The 20973-nt window shown below is 45.8% G+C and overlaps 2 protein-coding genes across 6 annotated transcripts in view; one reads left to right on the top strand and one right to left on the bottom strand.

Moving 5' to 3' along the window:
* The window catches only part of KIAA1328 (KIAA1328 ortholog), a 160133-nt gene extending 158150 nt beyond the window's left edge, over positions 1–1983 (bottom strand). For 3 of the 5 annotated variants that reach the window (XM_070421014.1, XM_070421013.1, XM_070421015.1), the window contains exon 1: positions 1671–1751. Coding sequence is in view for 2 of the 5 variants with exons in the window: in XM_070421012.1 (XP_070277113.1) it covers positions 1921–1978 (58 nt within the window). In the remaining 3 variants the exon portion in view is untranslated. Of the gene's footprint in view, positions 1–1670; positions 1752–1920 lie in introns of those variants that run through there. The other 2 variants (XM_070421012.1, XM_070421016.1) reach the window with 2 other exon arrangements.
* A 179-nt stretch (positions 1984–2162) lies between these two features.
* TPGS2 (tubulin polyglutamylase complex subunit 2) lies at positions 2163–19405 on the top strand. Its single transcript, XM_070421011.1, has 7 exons — positions 2163–2468; positions 5148–5227; positions 12067–12154; positions 14552–14680; positions 15763–15876; positions 17392–17552; positions 18447–19405. The coding sequence occupies exons 1-7, from the start codon at positions 2279–2281 to the stop codon at positions 18684–18686; spliced, it is 1002 nt and encodes a 333-aa protein (XP_070277112.1). The 5' UTR covers positions 2163–2278; the 3' UTR covers positions 18687–19405.
* The last annotated feature ends 1568 nt before the right edge of the window (positions 19406–20973 follow it).

Here is a 20973-nt window from a genome sequence, read left to right as displayed (position 1 = left end):
TAATCACATCATTTTCCCCATACAATTTCAATTCTTCATGTTCAATGGGAAGATAGTATTTTATATAAATACTAGAGGCCCGGTGCACAGATTTGTGCACCAGTGAGGTCCCTTGGCCTGGCCTGTGGGATTCAGGCTCTCCACATCCCCTGAGGGGTCCTGTATTGCGAGAGGGTGGTTCTCATGTGATGCACCCCAGAATCGGGCTTCCTCCTCTCTGTTTCTGAGTGCATCAACTGAGAAGTGCAGCTGCCAAGTCACTGCAGCTTGGCAGTTCCTACATTGAGCATCTGCCCCCTGGTGGTCAGTGTGCATCATAGCTACCGGTCGAACAGTTGCATATATATATATATATATATATATATATATATATATTTATATTTAGAGAAAGGTAGAATTTAAGAGAAAAGGGAAGATATGTAACTTCTATATGAAATAGGGAGCAATAGGACTACATGAATTAAGTGAGAGTAGAGGGTTGCTGAGTCCAAGAACATAGATTCATTTACCTACCTAATAACTTAATCAGTACCACTGTAGCAGATTGTCTCCCTTCCCTCCAAAACCATTTACTCTGTATCAGAACGACACCATTGGTCATATGTGGTTATGAATGTGATTAAACTGAAGAAGCACATTATAAGTTAATAAACTTCAAATACCTCCTCTATCACAAAATTGTCACAGCAGAGGCAGTGTTTCAAGAGAAAAACACTCATCCCAATTTCCTGACTTCTTAATTCAGCTCAGTTCTCAATGCACATATTCTCTTTGCATCCTTATTGACAGGTGAAGGAAAAATACTTAATTTGCACAGTGCACTAGTGTGCTTTCACCCACAATTCGTGTACAATACTTTGAGTCTCACTAACCTGAGACAAGTGCTAAATGCTAAGCACTGAACAGCACGGAATGAAAAAATACGCCTTGTTAATCCTAGTAACTCAAATAAGGGGGACTGAGCATAGAATTTTGTAAGTTTCACTGGGCGCTCAGTGGGATGTGCAAAGAATACACAAAGTTAGCACCCATGCCTCTAACAATGCTATCACCAGTCCAAGCAAACAGAAGAAACCACTCGCCTCCGCAGGCACCCAGTGCACTGATTGCCTTGCTTTCCGAGTAAGACTCTTCTAAGGAACACGCAGTCAATGACCAGGACCAAAGCTCAGGCTGGAACAGGCTACCCAACCCCGGGAAAGAACCACTTACGTCACACATCCCATCACAGCCACTGATGATGCATCTGTGGGGGGACCATCACAAGAGTAAAAGCTCTACCCCAAACAATCCAAGAACTTTACTCCTGCCCGTGGTGACCTGCAAACTATGTGTAGACAACACGACATCCAGGCCCGATGATGGGCAGCGGATTCCACAGCCAGCGCCACCAGACTGTCTCCGCGGAAAGCAAGCCCCACACCTCTAGGAAAATCCCAGAGTGAAAACAAATCGTCACTGACCGGCCTAGAATCCAACATGATCCTGACATCCTCCGACACAGCGGAGACCATGGACAAGGCTAAGACAAGACAAAAAGGCCCCCTGACCACCCAGCACCCTTCCCTCCTCCGCAAGCTGGCTGCGCACAGCTGGCCCGAGGTCACCGAGGGCGGTGTCCCCCTAGCCCCAGGCAGGGCACGACCGCAGGTCATCGCCCCAGAGCTCACCGCTGAGGCGGGCCGGGCAACATCTGCACTCAGCCCCACACCTGGAACCCCAGCCTGGGGACGCGATCGGGCGCAAGGCCACCTAAGTCCCCCGCCAGGCGAGAAGCCCAGCGCCTGGACCGCACGGCCCCGCCCCCGGGGTGAGCGCCGCGCCTCTCCCTCCGCCGAGTCGAGTCCCACGCGACGGCTCCAGATCGCGTCCCCGCCCCGGGAGGGCGCCGGCGCCCCCTGCCAGGCGGGTAAAGGATACAGTCTCGGCTCCAGAACGCCGCGGCGCCGGGGCGGGAGGGGCGCGCCGCATCCGCCATCTTGAAACAACCGCCACTGCGGGCGTCTGGCCGGGGCCGCCCCGCCCCGGACGCCAGGCGCCGTCCCGATTGGCCGCTGGGCGCAGAGGCCCGCCCCCGCCTGCGGGGCCGGCCCCGGCGGGGCGGGAGGGTCCGGGCGGAGGCGTCGCCGAGGCCGGGCGGGTCGTGGTGCAGCTCTAGCCAGGGCCGCGGGAACGAGCGCCCCGCGGACCTCCTCTTCGCAGAGCAGCCCAGGCCGCCCCTCGCCGCTGCCGCGGCCTCAGCGCCGAGGACTACAACTCCCGGCATGCCGTGAACGCGATGGCCGAGGCGCGGGGGCGGAGCCCGGCCCTGCGGCGCTCCCCGCTCGTCCGCCCCGGCCCCCCGGCTGCCCGGGCCGCGCGCGGAGCGTTCGCGCGAGCCATGGAGGAGCCTCCGCCCCCGGCCCAGCCCGCGGGCTCCTGCAAGCCGCACCTGGAGAAGCTGACCCTGGGGGTCACCCGCATCCTGGGTGAGTGGGGCGGGGAGCCCGGGGCGAGGCGGCGTGCACTGAAACACAGTGGCGGCACCTCCTTGCTCGTCGGTGGGCATCGCTGCGGGGGCTTCCGTTGTTAAGGAGGAAAGGGCGAGCTTTGCAGGGTGTGTAGGGATGCAGAATTGGGAAGCCCGGAGGTTCTTGCACCCGAGGTCGCCCCTGCAGGCCCCGCAAAAGTGGGCAAAAACGTGCACAGGAGCAGCAGGCACCTGACATTGGTGAGTTTGGGTCTGCGGAGACGCGTCCTTGGCGGAGGGAGTGTCCTGAAAGCCCTGGATCTCGCTCTGGCGACAGGGAGCTGGGAGCAGGCTGCAGCCACCTCCCCGGGCAACCGCGCCCGGCACTACTGAACGGGCGTGTCCTTTAGCGTGCCTTTGGTTAGCAACCACCGCTGTGTTACTGGGACTACAAAGATGGGGGAAATTAACACGTTCAAGTGAAAAAAATCTGAAGACGAGGGCCCCAGAAGTGTGAGAGGAGGTCGGTAATCTATTGTTCTGAAGCAGCACACAGGAGTTGGCCATTGGCCTCATCTGGGAGTTAAGGAATATTTGCCACGCGTGACGCTGGATTTTGCAAGACAAATGGGATTTAGCCAGATAACCAAGAAAGAGAAAGGCAGACTAAGCCCGCTGGATAGCATGATTGGATGTCCTCCCATCACATTTACAATAAAATCCAAATACTGAACCATGACCCAGTCAGTCCCTCGTGAATTTCCCTCATCTGTCTTTCTGATTTCACTGTGCTTTTGCCGTGTTGTACCATAAACACATTAAGCTTTGCAATTTGTGAGACCCGTCACTGAAATTACCTTTTTCTAATTCTCCCTCATTTCATTCAGCTCTGTGATGAAATAGCACCACCTCCGTGCAGCCTTCTCTGATTATATATAACACCCTTCCTTATCACTCTCTTGTCCTTTAGCCTACCTTTTTTAAAAATCCTTATGGCTTTACCACTACTTGGAATTATGTATTTATTTGGTTGCTTTTTAGATTTGTCTGTCTCTTTTCTGTAATAGAAGTTCATGAGGATAGGAACTGTATTTCCCAGAGCCTAAAGCAGTAAATGAGATATGAAACACCAAGCTGTGGTTGGGAGAATTAATAAATTTTAGCAATGAAGTTATAGAACTGGGCAAGGAGAAATCTAATGAACACCACCTATATCCTACCTCATTCTCATGCAGACTTCTGCTCTGTTTCATCTTATACTCCTGGGTAGGCAGGTAGGTCTTGGTATTTTACAGGCTTGCTTCATTATTCTCTTTATAAATCTAGGACTTTTTCAGTAAATAAGTTTTCTTTTGATTAATGTTTAATCTACTTAAGTCCAGCTAACTAAATATCCCTTCAGTGGAAAAACCTGAATAATTAAATGACTGTAAACATTTTAAATTCTATTTATACTTTTAATGTATTCTATTACTCATTTCAAATGTTTAGCAAATTGGTAATAGTTCAAAGCTAAACCTACCTAAGGAATTAAACAACTCTGGTAATTGAATGTACAATGACTCTAGCCTCCCATTAAACATTCTCTTTATAAATTTAATCAAAGCTCATAATTTCAAGTTAATCACAAGTTGAAAATCAATTATTTTTTTTCACATTTGTATTTTGTTTTGAAAAGATAATATATTAAGAGGATTTTTTTTTTAAATATATATATATTTTTTATTGATTTTTTACAGAGAGGAAGGGAGAGGGATAGAGAGTTAGAAACATCGATGAGAGAGAGACATCATCGACCAGCTGCCTCCTGCACATCCCCCACCGGGGGTGTGCCCGCAACCAATGTACATGCCCTTGACCGGAATCGAACCCGGGACCCTTCAGTCCGCAGGCCGACGCTCCATCCACCGAGCCAAACCGGTTTCGGCAAGAGGATTTTTTAAAACCAGGTAGCTGAAGTCAATGGTAGGTGTGTGGTAAGCAAACCGCCCCCCTCCCCCAAATCTCCTTCCTAAAAATATGAAATAACTTCACAACTGCAATATTTCTGTCCAAAACCAAACATTTAAAAATCCTCAACAAAATACTATCAAACCAAATTCACTAACATTAAAAATATTATATACCCACTGTGATTTAGCCCAGGAATGTGCTGCTTATTGAACATATGAAAATCAATTAATGTAGTGCACCTTGTTAATAGAATAAATGACAAAAAACACATAGTCATGTCAGTAGGTGTAGAGAAAGCACTTGACAAAATCCAACACTGTTTTAGTTTAAAAAAAAGAAACACTCAAAAAACTAGAAGTTTGAAAAAAGAAACACTCAAAAACCTAGAAGTAAGCTATCTAAGCATCATAAATAATAAGAATTCCCTTTTTACCACTTCTATTCAATATTGTATTGGAGAATCTAGTCAGGACAGTTAGCCAAGAAAATAAAGACATACAAACTGGAAAGAAGGAAATAAACTATTGCTATTTGTGGATGACATGATCTTGCATATTTAATAAATCCACAAAATCAAACAAAAGAAACCCTACAATTAAGTGTAAATCTGGCTGTCTCGTTGACCATGATTTTTAAGTCAGGTGCAGTCCACTTTCTCTGATCTGAGCACATTCACCTGTCTGTTATAGAAATGTGTGAGAGCCGGCCAGTAGCAACTCTACAGGCTCTTTTTTTCCTCTTTCAGAATCATCCCCAGGTGTGACAGAGGTGACCATCATAGAAAAGGCACCTGCTGAACGTCATATGATTTCTTCATGGGAACAAGTAAGTGTTGCTCTGTTCAATTCTCATCTTCCAACGAAGGTCAATTTAAGTGCTCCTGAGAAGGAAAGGTTAGGTCAGGAAACCATTCTTATCTCAGTCCACAACTGTCTTCAAGGTAGAGTTCACCCTTCTCTCTTTTCTGTTCAGGCCACTTAACACTCTCTTCCATTCTGTGCCATTTCCCAGCATGGGTCCTCGCCTCTGAGCCTGTCATGCGGAGGCAGTGGAACATTCAGAGTTTATACAGCAAAACTGAAACTCCAGCAAGGAAAGGAAAAAGTAAATGTCAATACGCATGCCAGGCAGAACATGGTTAGTGTGGTAGAGAAGTGCTAACCAGATTAATAGTAGTGCTTCCCAACCCTCCTCAGAACTTTCATTTATTCAACAGATGTTTCAAGCTTTTAAAACAGGCCAGGCATTGTCCTTGGTGCTGAGCCCTGGGGAATCAGTGGTAGTAAAAAAGAGCACAGTTTCTTACCTCTTTACCTTACTAAGACATAGTGTAAATCATTGCAGGTATAATTACAAAGCAGACTGAGCACTGAAAGTGAGGTGAAGAGAGCATTGTCAGAGGCCTGACTTAGTCTGGAGGGTGAGAAAGTTTTTTTCCAAAGAAGTTATGAGGAGCTGTTAGCCAGGCAGGTGAGTTCTGGAAGAAGGAGCTTTCAACCTTGCTGAAGGCTTCGAGATGGATTTATTTTCCAAGAGCATAAAGAAGGTCCATGTGGCTGGAGCACAGGAGAGCAAGGGAGAGAGGTTGATAAGGACCAGGACATGTAAAAATTCTTAGATCATCAGGAGTTCGCTCTTTATCTTGGGTGTAAAGGGGAGCCATTGAAATACTTTAAGTGGGGAACTGGGAAGCCAGGAGAAGCCACTGTGGCTAAATAGCAGCAAATGCATTTGAGTAAGGAACAAGAAATCACCCTGTCATATAATGCAGCGGTCGCCAACTGGTGATCCGCAGACCACTGGTGGTTCGTGAGGTCCGAAAGGTTGGCGACCACTGGTGTAATGAGTACCTGCTAACACATGTCACCTAAGTTATTTCGTTTAGTCCTCATAGTAACCCTGCAAGATAGGTATTGATAGCTCCTTGTTATTCTAGTAGATGAAGGAACCGCGGGTCAGAGAGGTTAAGGAGTTTGTTCTGGGCCACGTAGCTACCAAGTGGCAGAGGCTGAATTTGAACACAGAGTTGCCTGCCTGTTCGTTCTGCTCTGCCAGACTGCTCCTCTGCCAGTGCACAACACTGTGGCAGCCTTGTCCTCAGCTTCCAAGCACGTGATGGGTAGATGGGTTCATGTGCAACGTGTGCATGTTTGGTCCTTGCAAGCAGGGCTCACCCCTCCCAGGCTGAGCCAGCAGCAGCTCCCCTGGCAGCTGAGTACTGTGGTTGATGTTTCTCTGCATGACCTCAGTTCAGCAGCTCCCCAACCTTTCTCATGCGTTTACTCAGCCCCCACTCCAATTTCTACTCACAACCCATAATAGAAAAGGGAATTCCTGAACAGTGTCTATCTGTTGAACTCTTACTGGCTGTTCAGTCAGAGCCAGCTGCTGCTGAGGCTGTCTGTGGCTATGCCAGCCTGGCCTTGTTGACATGGTTTATTACATCCCTCCTGATCTTTTATCAGCTCTTTTGAAGGTTTCTTGACTGATGTCTGCCACTACAGAGCTTCACAAGACATGTGGGCCCCAGACAAAGCGATACTTAGAGATTTTCTCATCATGCAGTTTTAGAGGGTATGAGTATGCTGCCTCTCCTCTGCGTCTGAAGCAATTCCGCCCTTGCCCCAAACTTTCTTACCCCACTCACCAAGGAAAAAGGTTCCAGCTAACCAGGCCTTCCTCCTCTCCTCAGGAGGGAGTTTAAGAATGTATTTGAGAATTCTTCTGGGAATCTCACCCCATCCCTCCACAGCCCATCCAGGTTTTCCTTCCACTGCATGGCTGTCCCCCCTGAATTCCAGCAGATGGACGTGTCCTCATTGCCTCACGTTTGCAGTCACGTTTCAGTGCTCCTCCTGATGGCAACTCTTCTTCTGACCAACGCTGCAGATGGGCTCATGGAGCGCCTGCCCGTTGTGGACAAAAACCCATGAAACTACTTTGTATGCTCTGGCCCCTTTGTCGGCCTGTTCCTGTGTCTGCTGCCCAGCCCCTTTCCCTGAGAAGTGGCCTCTGAAAAGGAGAGAACAGCAGGTATAGGAGTCCCAGGAGTGGAAAAGGTGAGCAGGGGGCAGTGATGGCCCCTGGCCCTTCGCTTGAGGCACAGGCAGTGCTCAGGAGTCCTTTCTGGGAATCAAGCTGACAGCTCCCCAAACACCAGAGTGGCTCAAATCCTTCAGCTGATGAGACAGTAAAAAGGTATTGTAGACAGCCTCCTTGGGAGAAGAGAACATGGGGAATTATGTGAGTCATCATCAGGGCACACAGATTGCAGTGCTGTGGCAATGCCACACTCACTTCAACACTGGGAAGCACTATTCTCCTTTCTTGACTTTCTCCCTAAGTCCTCTCTCTAATCCTCATAACCCCTCTTCCATTCGCTTTCTGCAAGTTGTCTTTCCCTTTTCACCCCACAAAAAATAAAGACCAGGCATGAACCACAGGGAGCAGTCCTCTGCCATGCAGATTGCTCCCCAGAGAAGGGCAGTTTCTTTCCAGGTTGGACAGGAGAGAAATGAAAACGGCAGCACCCCTGAGTTACTGGCCAGGCAGAGGAGCGACCTAAAAGCGGTCCCCTGACAGCCCACTCCGAGGGAAGGGCCTGAAGTGCACTCGGGACCAGCCATAGCCAGCTGCCTGGCGGTAAGGCCTGTGCAAGGAAGCAGCAGAGCCACAACCAGCGGTGATTCATATGGAAACAACAGTGCAGGCTTAATGTTTCTTATGAACTTGGCTTACTTAACATTTTGTGTTTTATATTAGTATTGAAATGTATTAAATACTAGATTTAGCTGATTTTTTTTCTATTTTCATAATCTGAATAATTTTTTAAATATTGGCATAAATGCCAATTTTTCTTCTTCATGAAATCAATGCCATAATAAATTTTATAATCGCTGCTACTAGAATTCTTCAGCATAACTTAAAGTTTAACAATGCCACCAGCTCTTCTCAGCTGGGATCTCATAGAATCCAGGTTAGGAAAGGCTCATAGGCAGTAGTTTCCTGTATTCACCACTAGATGGTTCTAGTGACCAAAATCATAGCAGATGCTGGCCTTTTGAGGTGATAGAAGGCACATGAACTTTGTTAGGACACTGGTCTCTGTAGGCTTCCTGTGCTAGATTGGGGGCAGGTAGAAAGGCATTCTGGGTGCATACTTTTCCTCTCTGAAAGCACAGAGGATGTGCAAATCAAAACAACAATGAGGTAGCATCTCACACCTGTCAGAATGGCTGTCATCAACAAAGGACAAGTGCTGGAGAGGATGCGGAGAAAAAGGAATCCTTCACTGCTGGTGGGAATCCATTGATTTTTAGAGAGAGTAGAAGAGAGAGAGAGAGACAGAGAGAGAAACATTAATGTGAGAGAGGGCCGGGGACCGAGCTGGCAACCAAGGTACATGCCCTTGACTGGAATGGAACCCGAGACCCTTCAGTCCTAGGGCCGATGCTCTATCCACGGAGCCAAACTGAGCTTTTTAATCCTTTCAGGCACTTTTTGTCTTTTTATTGGAGAATTTAATCCATTTACATTAAAATAATTATTGATTATGTTTGGACTTACTGCCATTTTGTTCATTGATTTCTGGTTGTTTTATTATTTTTTTTAAATATATTTTATTGATTTTTTACAGAGAGGAAGGGAGAGGGACAGAGAGTTAGAAACATCGATGAGAGAGAAACATCGACCAGCTGCCTCCTGCACATCTCCCACTGGGGATGTGCCCGCAACCCAGGTACATGCCCTTGACCGGAATCGAACCTGGGACCCTTCAGTCCACAGGCCGACGCTCTATCCACTGAGCCAAACCGGTTTTGGCGATTTCTGGTTGTTTTATAATTCCTTTGTTCCTTTCTTCTCTTGCTCTCTTCATTTGTGATTTGATTATTTTCTGTAGAGGTATGCTTAGATTGCTTTCCCTTTATTTCTTATATATCTACTATAGGCTTTTTTGTGGTCACCATGAGGTTTACATAAAACAATTTATAACAGTCTATTTTAAGTTGATAATAACTTAAGTTTGAATGTATTCTAAAGCTCTATGTTATTATTTTTACTCTCCCTCCCTGCCGCACATTTTTTAAAAAAATCACAATTTATACCTCTTTATCTTGTGTACCCATTAACAAACTGCTGTAGTTATAGTTATTTTTACTACTTTTGTCTTAACATTTATACTAGATTTATAAGTGATCAACCCAGCACCATGACATTAGATTATTCTGAATTTAATTATATATTTACCTTTGCCTCTGAGATTTATACTTTCATATGTTTTTCTGTTACTAATTAGTGACCTTTCAACTGAAAGGCTGACCTAGTGGTGATGAATACCTTTAGCTTTTGCTTCTTTGGAAAGCTTTTGTTTCTCCTTTGATTCTGAAGAACAGCTTTACCCAAGAGTGTTCTTGGTTGGCTTTTTTCTCTGGCACTTTGAATATTTTGTGCCACTCTCTTCTGGCCTATCAAGTTTCTGCCGAAAAATCTCCTGATGGCCTTAATGGGGGTTCTCTTGTTTGTAACAAGTAGTTTTTCTCTTGCTGCTTTTAAGATTTTCTCCTTATCTTTAACTTTTCACAATTAATTATAATGTCTGTTTGGATTCATCTTTTTTGGAATTCTGAGCTTCCTGGATTGAGATGTCTGCTTCCTTTCCCTGGTTAGGGAAGTTTCAGTCATTATTTCTTCAAATAAGCTTTCTGCCCCTTGCTCTATCTCTTCTTCTGGGACCACTATAATACAAAAGGGTCTGCTTGATATTGTCCCATAAGTCCCTTAAGCTATCTTTAGTGTTTTCTATTTATTTTTCTTTTGTCTGATCTCATTGGATGAGTTCCATTACCCTTGTCTTCTAGTTTGCTGATCCTTCCTACAACTTCATCTAGCCTGCTTTTAAAACCCTCCGTAGATACTTTTTTCCCATTTTATTAATTGTACCCTGCACCTCTGTGATTTCTTTTTGGTACTAATATTTTCTGTTTGTTGAAATTCTCATTTTATTCATATATTGTTCTCCTGAACTCAGTGAGCATTTTATGACAATTATTTTGAGTTCTTATCAGTAAATCACTTCTTTTCATTAAGGTCATTTCCTGTTGTTTTATCTTGTTCTTTCATTTGGAACATATTCTACTTCTTCATTTTCTCGACTCTCTGTGTTGGTTTCTGTGCATTAGATGAAATAGCCACCTCTTTCAGTCTTGAAGGAGTGGCCTCAGATAAGGGATGAACCTTATTGTTCAACTCTGTCCTAGCTCTTGGTTTTCTGTCAGATGAATATGATTGTCGAGCCTACTTTGTCCTTATGGCTCCCAGTAGTTGAGGGTGGGCCAAGATCTATCAGTGTCCCAAAGGGGAGGATTTCAGTGAGCACCTAGAAGCAGCTGAATGAAAGCCGCATTTAAAATATGCAAATACTTTGGAAATACTCTTTAGGGTAAGACTGGGAGATAGGCTTGTCTGTTAAGAACTGTTTCTTTGTTTGCTACTATCCCATTAACCTTGTGAAAACAAGCCCTGCTGGCCACCAGATGTGTGCACAACCTCCATTCACAGAGGTACCAACAACCAGGGGTGGGGTAGAGAGAGAGTGTGAATATGGCACCCACTGTCCTCCCCATTTCTAGAGGGGGCTGCAGTTGGCCCTTACATCTTACATGTTGTTAAATTATAAGCCTGATCCTCAGGCTGTACCTTTTAAGATCTACAAATAGGCTTATTTCAAGGAAATGCTGAGCATTTCATTCTGCTGCTTTTGAGCTGTGCTTTGGGATACAGCTAGTTAAGAACTGTTATTCTGTTTGTTACGGTCCTGTGGGACCCAGTAATATAAGTCTGGCTGTGCACCAGCACCAGTCAACCAAGGGTGTGTCCTCTGAGCAGCAGCTACAAAAAGCCAGGTGTCAGACATGCACAGGCTCCTTTCCCAGAGACACCTGCAACCTGGAGTGAGGCAGAAGGAAAGATTAAGGTATCGCCAGCTGGCCTCCTGGTCCCTGGAGAGTCTTCAGTTGGCTCATCTAGATGTGTGTTAAATTGGAAGCCTACTCCTCAAGCAGAAGTTTTTAAGATAAGCCTATAGGCCTCCTTCACCACAAGGCTCTGATTTCAGTCTGTTCTGCACTGGGCCCAGGGAGGATAGCCTTGGGAGTCTGTCTGAGCCCTTCGAGAACTGCCTTGTGAGTCTCTTGTAACCGTTGGCTTTCAGAGCTAGGTGCTTTAGGGCATCCATCTCTCAGGTGCATTCTTAAAAGTTGGGGTGTCAGATGTATGATCCAAACTCTTTGTTCTGCAGGAAGAACCTGGAAGTTACGAGGCACCACACCAAGGGTGGGTTTTATAGTGAGCTTGTGGTCACCTTTCCTACGTAGTTCTCTGTGAGTTTTTTCACGTTTGCCTGACATGTAGGAATCATTCAGCTAGTTTCTGGATTTCTTTTGAAGGGAGTTATTCAATCTGTAGCTGTAGGTTTGGGTGTCTGTGGGAGGAAGTGAGTTGAGGTGCCATTTTGACCCTGGACTCAAATAGAGTTTTGTAGATAATTATCATGGTCTTCCTATTGGGGGGATCTGAACCACGATAAATAGTGTCCCCCATTGCCTTGAGGCACAGCCTTGTGTTCTCTTTCCCAGCCATCACCTTATCTGTTCTTATGATTCTAGAAAAATAACTGTGTGCTGCCTGAGGATATAAAGAATTTCTACCTGGTGACCAACGGCTTCCACATGACATGGAGTGTGAAGCTGGATGGTGAGTCAGCCCTGGTTGTAGGGGAACATTCTCCTGCCTGGGAGGTTAGATGAAACAGCTCTGAGGACTTTACAACTTTGGAGTCTTTGAACCTGGATCGTTTTCATGGCTTCTCCTAAAGTGCAGTGCCCAGAAGGTATAACCAAAGCTAAAATACGTGTCATTTCTCCACCCCCAACTCCCACGTCAGAGTCTAGCCAGTACTTAACTAGAAGTTTATTTTAGAAGTTTCCTATTGAAATTAGGTGGAGGAAAAAATAATCAGTCCACAAAAATCCTAAGCCAGCTCAAATGTAAAGCCTCTGGGGACTCCCCGCAGAGGGGTCTCCTCAGGGTGAGCTGCAGTGACAGCCTCTGGTGGTCACCAAAGGGCTCCTTCCTACACTTCCTGCATATGAAGCCCTCAGGGCTCTGATCCCAGAGCCTTTCCTTCTCTCCCTCCCATCTCAGCTGAGTCACCAGCTGCTCCACTAAATGTGCCAGGACAGACTTGTGTGCTGCAGATGTGGAAACTCGTGGGAACTCACAGCGGAGATACAGGTGCTATGTAGCATGAAAGGCAGTGCTGCACATTTAGGTGAAGACTCCAGTAACTTTTCATAGTCTGGGAAATCCTGATCTAGCCACTGGAGTCCAGCCCATTCTTGGCACAGACTTCCCGTCCCCAGGAGGCCTGTATTGCCTCCAGACTCCACCACATCCCCAGTTCTACTTCGTCCTTGGGAAGCACCCTCACCTCTCCATGCTGTCACGGAATGCAGTGCCTCCTCTTGCATAGTAGATCTGCAGAACTGACCTCCTTCATTGCCTCTGCCTTCTGAGTTGCCCTTTTTTGGTGATTCTCAAAGCCTTACTGTTTCTCTCTCACAGATGAGAAGAGGCACTTTTTATAGTTCTCTACTGAGCATTTATCATGAACTTTTAGCTTAAAAAACTTTCCTCAAATGGCCTAGAAACATCCTTGGCACCAGTATCAGAACCCTCCTTTGTAGCGTGGCTATGGCCTTTGGGGTGTAGAACAGAGAGAGTGGAAAGTCTAGACTGCCTGTCAGAATCCCTGGCCCACATCATGGAGCTAGGTTAGCCCCTCACAAGCCTGCCTCAGAAAAGAAGCATTTCATGATGCTTTTATGAATGAGTCCCTCTTCATTGGTACAGTACCTTCTCTAATTTCATCCTCCCAACTCATCTTCCTATCCCCATTACCACACCCATTCCACTGGGTAGCTAGTCAGTAACAGAAAAGCCAGTGGAGGCAGCTTCTAATGCCCGCCTCTTTAGTGGTCTCTTCTTCTTGAACATTCGTTCCATGGTCTGTACACCAGCTGCTTTATTGCCTCAGCCATTCCAATTTTTTAGCAGTCAAAGATCAAAGTCTTTGTGTGCCATCCCGTATCCACCATCTTATATTGCAAGGACTCTATATAATAAGGAAAATATGTAGTCTGAGTATTTTTTTTTAAATATGTTTTATTGATTTTTTACAGAGAGGGAGGGAGAGGGATAGAGAGTTAGAAACATCGATGAGAGAGAAACATCGACCAGTTGCCTCCTGCACACCTTCTACTGGGGATGTGCCCGCAACCAAGGTACATGCCCTTGACCGGAATCGAACCTGGGACCATTCAGTCTGCAGGCCGATGCTCTATCCACTGAGCCAAACCAGTTTGGCAGAGTATTTTTTTTTTTAATTGAATTTTTTTTTTGAGAGAGCGAGCAAATAGGGGAAAGAGAGAGACATTGATATTGAGACATCATTTTGAGAGAGAAACATTGATCAGTTTACCTCCAACACCTGCCCTGACCGGGAAGCTAATCTGACACCTTTGGTGTATGGGACTACGCTGCAACCAACTGAGCCTCATCGGCCAGAGCAGTGTGTATAGACAAACCAAGCAAGAAGCCTCTTAAGTTTTCTCACTGAATGAGGAAAAATGAAGTAGAGCAGGAGATGTTTTCCATCGTGAAAGCTCATAACAAGAAGGTAGAAGGGTCAGGTCTATCAACAAAGCTGCTACTCCTTTGGAAAGTACATGTAACTTAATGCAAGGGGCAGAAGGAACAGAAACATTGTTAAGTCCTTTGCTCTTCAAACAGGGCTCCTGCCCTAGATTTCTCAGTTCCTTTGGCGCATCCCCTTTGTAACTGTCCTTCAGTGCTCTGCCCTGCCAAGTGCAGTGGGGACTCTTTGCCTGTGCCCCCGGTTGATTTTGTTTACATGAAAGGTTGGTGCTTTGGAGCATGTTGTGCATTGATTCTCTTCTTTCCACTCTCCATCAGCTTCCTCAGCCCTAGGATCAAACAATAGGTGGGCTTGGGTTACCTAAGCAGAAGCTCTACTGACAACCATGGTCACTAAGGTATTCCTCCATGTAATTCTTTGTAATGTTCCCATAGAGCACACCATCCCATTGGGCAACATGGCAATTAATAGTATCACAAAACTGACTCAACTCAACCAGTCTTCCATGTACTCACTTCCTAATGCACCAACTCTGGCTGACCTGGAGGATGATACACAAGAAGGTACAAACTTCTGCTCTGAATTAGAAGTTAGCCTGCTTCTTTCCCTTTTATAATGTACTAGAGCAGTGGTTCTCAACCTTCTCGCCCTTTAAATACAGTTCCTCATGTTGTGACCCAACCATAAAATTATTTTCATTGCTACTTCATAACTGTAATGTTGCTACTGTTATGAATCATAATGTAAATATCTGATATGCAGGATGGTCTTAGGCGACCCCTGTGAAAGGGTCATTCGACTGCCAAAGGGGTCGAAACCCAGAGGTTGAGAACTGCTGTACTAGAGGCCAGATGCACGAAATTCGTGCAAGGGGCTTGGCCCTCACAGCCCCGCCTGCCTCAGCCGGCCCTCGCAGGCCCGGGCCCAGACAGGTGTTCTGCTGTTTGGTCTAATTAGCATATTAGCTCTTTATTATACAGGATATGTAAATATTATATTTATATACTTTGTTTGATCTAATCTCTCCTAGGTTAGTAAACTGCACCCCTGTCACTAATACTAATCTTTATTGCATGTTAGCTGTAGTGACAGAAGAGAAGATTTCTGATGCTTGCATTTCTAAGAATATCTTCTTTTATGTTATTTCATAATACTTGATTTCTAGGTAGGTATTTCTGATTTGAGCCAGACCTAGCATTAATTATAACATAATAACATAATTAAATATTATATACATTTTAGACTGAGAAAAGAGATTCTAAACAAAAGATCATAAAATGCTATAAAAAAGGGGAAAGCAGTTGCCTGAGGAAAAGAAAAAGGTTAGGTCAACATCAGGTCATTCAAATCTCTCTGCCTTTATGGAGTCCCACTCCCAAGAAGTTGAGTTCATTCTCCTCCTGCCACCTTCACCCAGATTCGTGGCACTGTTGGTGATAAGGGAGCCCAGACAAAAAGCCTGGACCACGGATAAGGTCCGGGTATTTAGAGTATAGAATTCATTTGTCCCACTCTGGAAAATATTTAAGGCTATGTGTGCGAGAAGGCTTTTTACCCCGTTTTTGCATGCGAGCAAAGCTGGATGCATAAGTGTGTGCTTGAGTTGAGTATGTTTGAACATCACCATTACCTTCTGGGTTTGCAGCCAGTGAGAACCAGCCAGAGAAGCCCCACTTTGACTCTCGCAGTGTGATATTTGAGCTGGACCATTGCAACGGGAATGGAAAGGTTTGCCTCGTCTACAAAAAAGGGAAACCAGGTAGGAATCATTGACAAGCATGGTCTGTGGTTTGGGGACAGCCCTGGCTGACCTTGCTCTATAGCCACCACACAAAAGGCACACTCCTTCCTGATCTGACATACCACCGGGCTCATATAGGTGCCAAGACCTCTCTGAGCATTCCTCTCTGTGCCCATTACTAGTCTTTTTAAGCTATCATCATCATTTGTGACTTATTGCAAAATAGTGGGATTAGGGTAATAAGTGAATAAGATTAGAAGAATTCATTCTATTTATAGCTCCTCCAGCAGGCTCATGTGTTAGAAAAGCATTCAGGAGAAACATGGTTTCTTCAGTGCTTCATTATGTTGCCCAGTTAACAGCAATAAAAACCTGAATTACTAGACTTCAGTTTAAGCACAGATAGGAAGTCAGGAGAAAATGGCTCTGGCCTTGAGCAGGGCTACTACCTGGCAGCTACCAGCAATTCAGGCCCTGGCCTGGGGACTGTGAACAGAGCGGGACAAGGCCCAGCCTCCTTCCAGGCTCTCCGCCTGGTCGGGAGTGAAGACACACAGGACTTACCTAACCTTGGGGAAGGAGAGAGGTCTTCAGCTGAGGGATCTTTGTGAAAGGCCTTTGAGCTGCCTCTGACATAGGGTAGGAATGAGATACGGGGTGGGGCTAAAGGGATTGCTGGCAAAAGAGGCATCCAAGCAAAGAGACTAGTGAAAGCCATGTCGTAGGAAAGAGCAACTGATTTGGAGGGAATGACAAGGAATTCCAGTTCACCAAACTCCCATGGTTTGTCCTGTCGATAAGCCGGTGGTTCCCTTTCGTGTGGAGTTCTGAAAGCCAGATGAAGGAGTTTGGATGTAACGTAGAAGAGAGTAGGACCTCGAGGATGTTCTCCAGGAGAATGGCGGGATTCAGATGAAAATGTACGTGACCATAAGCAGTTTGGGAAGAGGAAGAGCCTGGAGGCCACTTAGGGAGATGTGGCAGCCATTAGACAGGAGATGAACTAGGGGGGCCGGCCAGTAGGAAGAGTGGCAGGTGAAAAGCAGGTGTGAGGCAGGCCCTGGCACAACAGTGCCTACTTCTGCCCAACCAGGATGTCGTGGAAGCACAGGCAGGTTCCCAGGAGAGGGAGCTGGTCCAAGGTGGCTTCCCACAGCACTGTAAGTCTTGACAAAGGTCTTCAGAAAGCCAGAGCGATTTAGGATTCCTCTCCCTCAGGAAAGCTGAGACTGCCATATGTACCCCCTGGGGAGGGGAATACTGTTTCCACCCGGAAAAGCAGCGCTGCTGAGATAGCCGGATGCACACGTGGCAGAAGCCCCACACATGGATCCGTCCATTGATCAGGAATCCAAAGGGCACCAAAGAAACCAGCCAGCAGTGGTGGCCACTGGAGAATGGGACTGGGAGGTTGGAAGAGAAAAAAGGGAACTTTTACTATTTGAATTTTTTTAAAATCATGAGTATATATTGACTTTAGATAAAAGGAAAAATGTTAAGCTGTCCCTTCATTTCTGTCCTTTGCTATTTCAGCATTAGCGCAAGACACTGAGATCTGGTTCCTGGACAGAGCACTGTACTGGCACTTCCTCACAGATACCTTTACCGCCTATTACCGCCTGCTCCTCACGCACCTGGGCCTGCCCCAGTGGCAGTACACCTTCACCAGCTATGGCATCAGCCCACAGGCCAAGGTAAGGACCACCTGTCCACTCAAACTGTAGAATGTATCAGAGTCTTTGAGGAAAGACCTGAATGCTGACTCCCAGCTTTCCTGCCTGATTGAGGAATCCTGGGTGGAGTCCAGAGACCTGCACTTTCTATAAGTGAGGCAGGTGATCCCACCCCACTTTATACCAATCTAGGTCAGTGGTTCCCGAATTGGCTTATCCTCAGAATCGCTGGGGAGTTTTTCTCTAATCAAATGTTGTCGGGCCTTCGCTCTGATTGTGGGTTTTGATGGGCGGCACACACACAGGAAGGTGAAAAGTCACCTCTTACTTTCCAGTTCCCAGCTTCCAGTGCACCTCCCCACAGGCAGCCACTTTTGGAGTTTCTCGTGTGCCCTTACCAAGACACTCATGCATGTGGTTTTGGTTCCTTTTTTCTCAATAACGAGTGCAGAAATGGTGTTCACATTTGTGTGTACCTTCTTTTCACTTAGCACTCCGTCTTGGAACTCATTCCCTGTCAGTACATAGAGGGCTGTCCTCAGTGACAGAGAATTCCAGAGTATGGGTGCACCTCCTTTACGTTACAGAGTCTGCCAAACCTACCTGATGAGCAATGGCTGGTTTGAGGGAAGAACACATAGGACTCTGTCCCCTGGATTTGGGACCCAGCATCCCAGGCTCAGAACAGAAGGAAGGAAATTTACCCAGATTTGTAATCCTCCTACAGGTTCTGATACCTCATGGAGCAATGTGTGTGCCGTCACTTTCACAGGAAGTCTAGAATTTCGAGGACTTTTTCATAAAAACTTACTTTTTGCCTCGTCTCTCTGGCTCTCTTCCCTGTATCCCCACTGAATAGCATAAACAAGGGCATTTCTCCTTTGATTGTGACCCTCTCTCCATTCTGCCTTCCAGCAATGGTTCAACATGTATAAGCCCATCACCTACAACACGAGCCTGCTCACTGAAGAGACTGACTCCTTTGTGAACAAGCTGGATCCCAGCAAAGTGTTCAAGAGCAAGAATAAGATCTTAATCCCCAAAAAGAAAGGGCCTGTTCCATCTGCAGGCAGCCAGAAAGGGCCCTCGGGTCCTCCCTCCACCCCCTCCACCCCTAAGTCCTCCTCTGGCTCTGGAAACCCTGTGCGGAAATGAGTCCCCTTCCCCCTGCCCCCAGCTCCCTGCAGCCCCACAGCGATGATTTCCATGCACAGATGCCCAGGGGGGCCCAAGCCTGAGGGCCTCCTCCCATCTGAGTGACCAAACCCCAGGCCTCTTAGTCCCATGAATTAGCCAGGAGTTGGAAGGGCATACTCAGGTCTCCCCGAGAGTCCTCCTCTCATGCCACCCAGAAGCTGTGCAAAATTTTAGATCTTGTTTAAAGTAGCCAAATCTGTTCAGAGGTTCCTCTCTTCCCAGCAGCAGCCCCCTAGCAGTAACTGAGGAGTGCCCCAAAGAAGCTGCTGGTTTAGAACCACGAGGCATTAGAACTGCAATGTTCTGTTGGTAGCCACTAATCACATGTCGCTATTTAAATCTAAGTTATACTACAAATCCATGTCCTTATTACGTATCTTGCATTATAGCCACACTTTGAATATTCATGTGGCTAGTGGATTCCACATGGACAGCGCAGAGATAATGGGACATTTCTATCACCACAGAAAATTCTATTGGATGGCACCCCATTAGAATCTTGCCACTGTTCTTCCTCAGTTCAATTAATATTTGTTAGAGAATGTTGACACCTTAATCTGATGATTATAACGTTCCACGGTCATTCTTGAAAATATAACTGTATGTTCTTTATATCCTTCACCACAAATCTGCATATTTTTTTGGTTTTTTTTTTTAAATAAAGTTTCTTGCTTCCAGTTTTGTGTTGTAATGTTTGCGCTTTTGCCAAAATTACCTTTCTCTAAAGGAGAGGTGACTCTGCTGACCTCCAGCCATTTAAAACAAACTCCCGAGAGTTGCTTTGCAGGGACAGCTCAGTCACTGCTGACATGAGCCCAGTGCAAGCACAGAGTTGAGGTCTCTGGTTCACAATGAGGAAACAGTCCCATTAAAGGTACTAAAATGTTTTTCCTTTCTTCCATGGCCTCTAGCAGCTTGTTATGGTGGTTTTTGCTAGTTAATGCTATTCTAAGTAAAATTAAAATTTTAAATTATTAGCATTAATTTTATCATTCATCTTTATTTTATCTAATTCCAGTTTTAGCTGCAAATATAAAACATTTAACTCATGCAGAACAACCAAAATTACATAATTTGTATTTCATACTTATGTATACGTACTGTGTGCATATGTATTCTTACCAGAACTGTGGAAACACTGCATAAAACTAGCTCAAATGTTATCATTTCACTTCTTGATATGTACACATTCTATCAACACTTTCAACTTAACTGATGAATAAGGAAGTTCTGAAAGAAAAAGAAACTATGTTTTCCCATATGTTTTCCTTTTCTTCTGTGTCATCATTTTTCAGCATAAGTGGTTGGCTGATACTGCCATGAGTAAGAAAGAATATGTTAGGGTTCCGTGGTCATTCATGCTGCTTAGAATACCATTACCTTCTTTTTTGCAATTGAACCAATTCTGCTCAAATGGAAAGTAAGGTCTTTTGGGGCTCAGTGCCCCCACATAATAGGCTTGTATTCATAACAGGCTTACCTTGTACTCTGAATCTCTGAACACTCCCATCCGGTGGGCCCACAGGAATTCTCTGCTCACAGGCATCTCAGAGCTGTAAGTGAACAACAGTAAGAATGGTGGACGCATGTATTGCACGCATCTCCTCTGCTCAGGTGTGTGCTCCTTTGCTTCATCAGACTTCACTTACACAAATTCAAAGATAAAATTAAATACTACAAAATGGTGACAGAAGAGCATTAAACCAGGTACTGAGGGCCTTCTGAATGTGATGCCCACCCAGGAAGCTGGCCCTGGAGGAGGAGGGGAGCGTCCCAGAGAAAGGTTCAGACCGAATGTACGTCGAGTGGGTCACATTGGAATAAACTCACCCGTGAGATTGATGTTTTGAAAGTAGAGTGATTAACATGGCAGTAGACTCTACTATAAAGCAACTGTACCTCAAAATACATCATCCTGGAATCACAAAACGAGACCGAATGGCAGAATGCCTCCGGAGAGAAGACTGCAGATTTGCCAGCACCCATCAATCACAGAATTCTCCTTTGAGGACAAGAATTCCCAAGCTCAGAATTCGGTGTAGGCAGGGAGTGGACGTCCTTGCTCAGACACTGAAGTTCCTGGTGGAGCAAATGGCAGTCTAAAGCAATTTTATACACACATTTCACACAAACCTCCTAGATTTTTTTTTTTTTAATAATTTTTATTTCTTAAAGTATTACAAAGAGTATTACATATGTCTCCTTTTTTCCCCCCCTTGACATTCCCCCGACCCCTACCCCCCGC

Source organism: Myotis yumanensis, unplaced genomic scaffold (genome assembly GCF_028538775.1).
Source record: "Myotis yumanensis isolate MYYU_CA2020_CCGP unplaced genomic scaffold, mMyoYum1.0.hap1 SCAF_7, whole genome shotgun sequence".
Lineage (NCBI taxonomy): Eukaryota > Metazoa > Chordata > Mammalia > Chiroptera > Vespertilionidae > Myotis > Myotis yumanensis.
The sequence above is the reverse complement of the archived record's forward strand: the minus strand, read 5'-3'. Positions and strand labels throughout refer to the sequence as shown.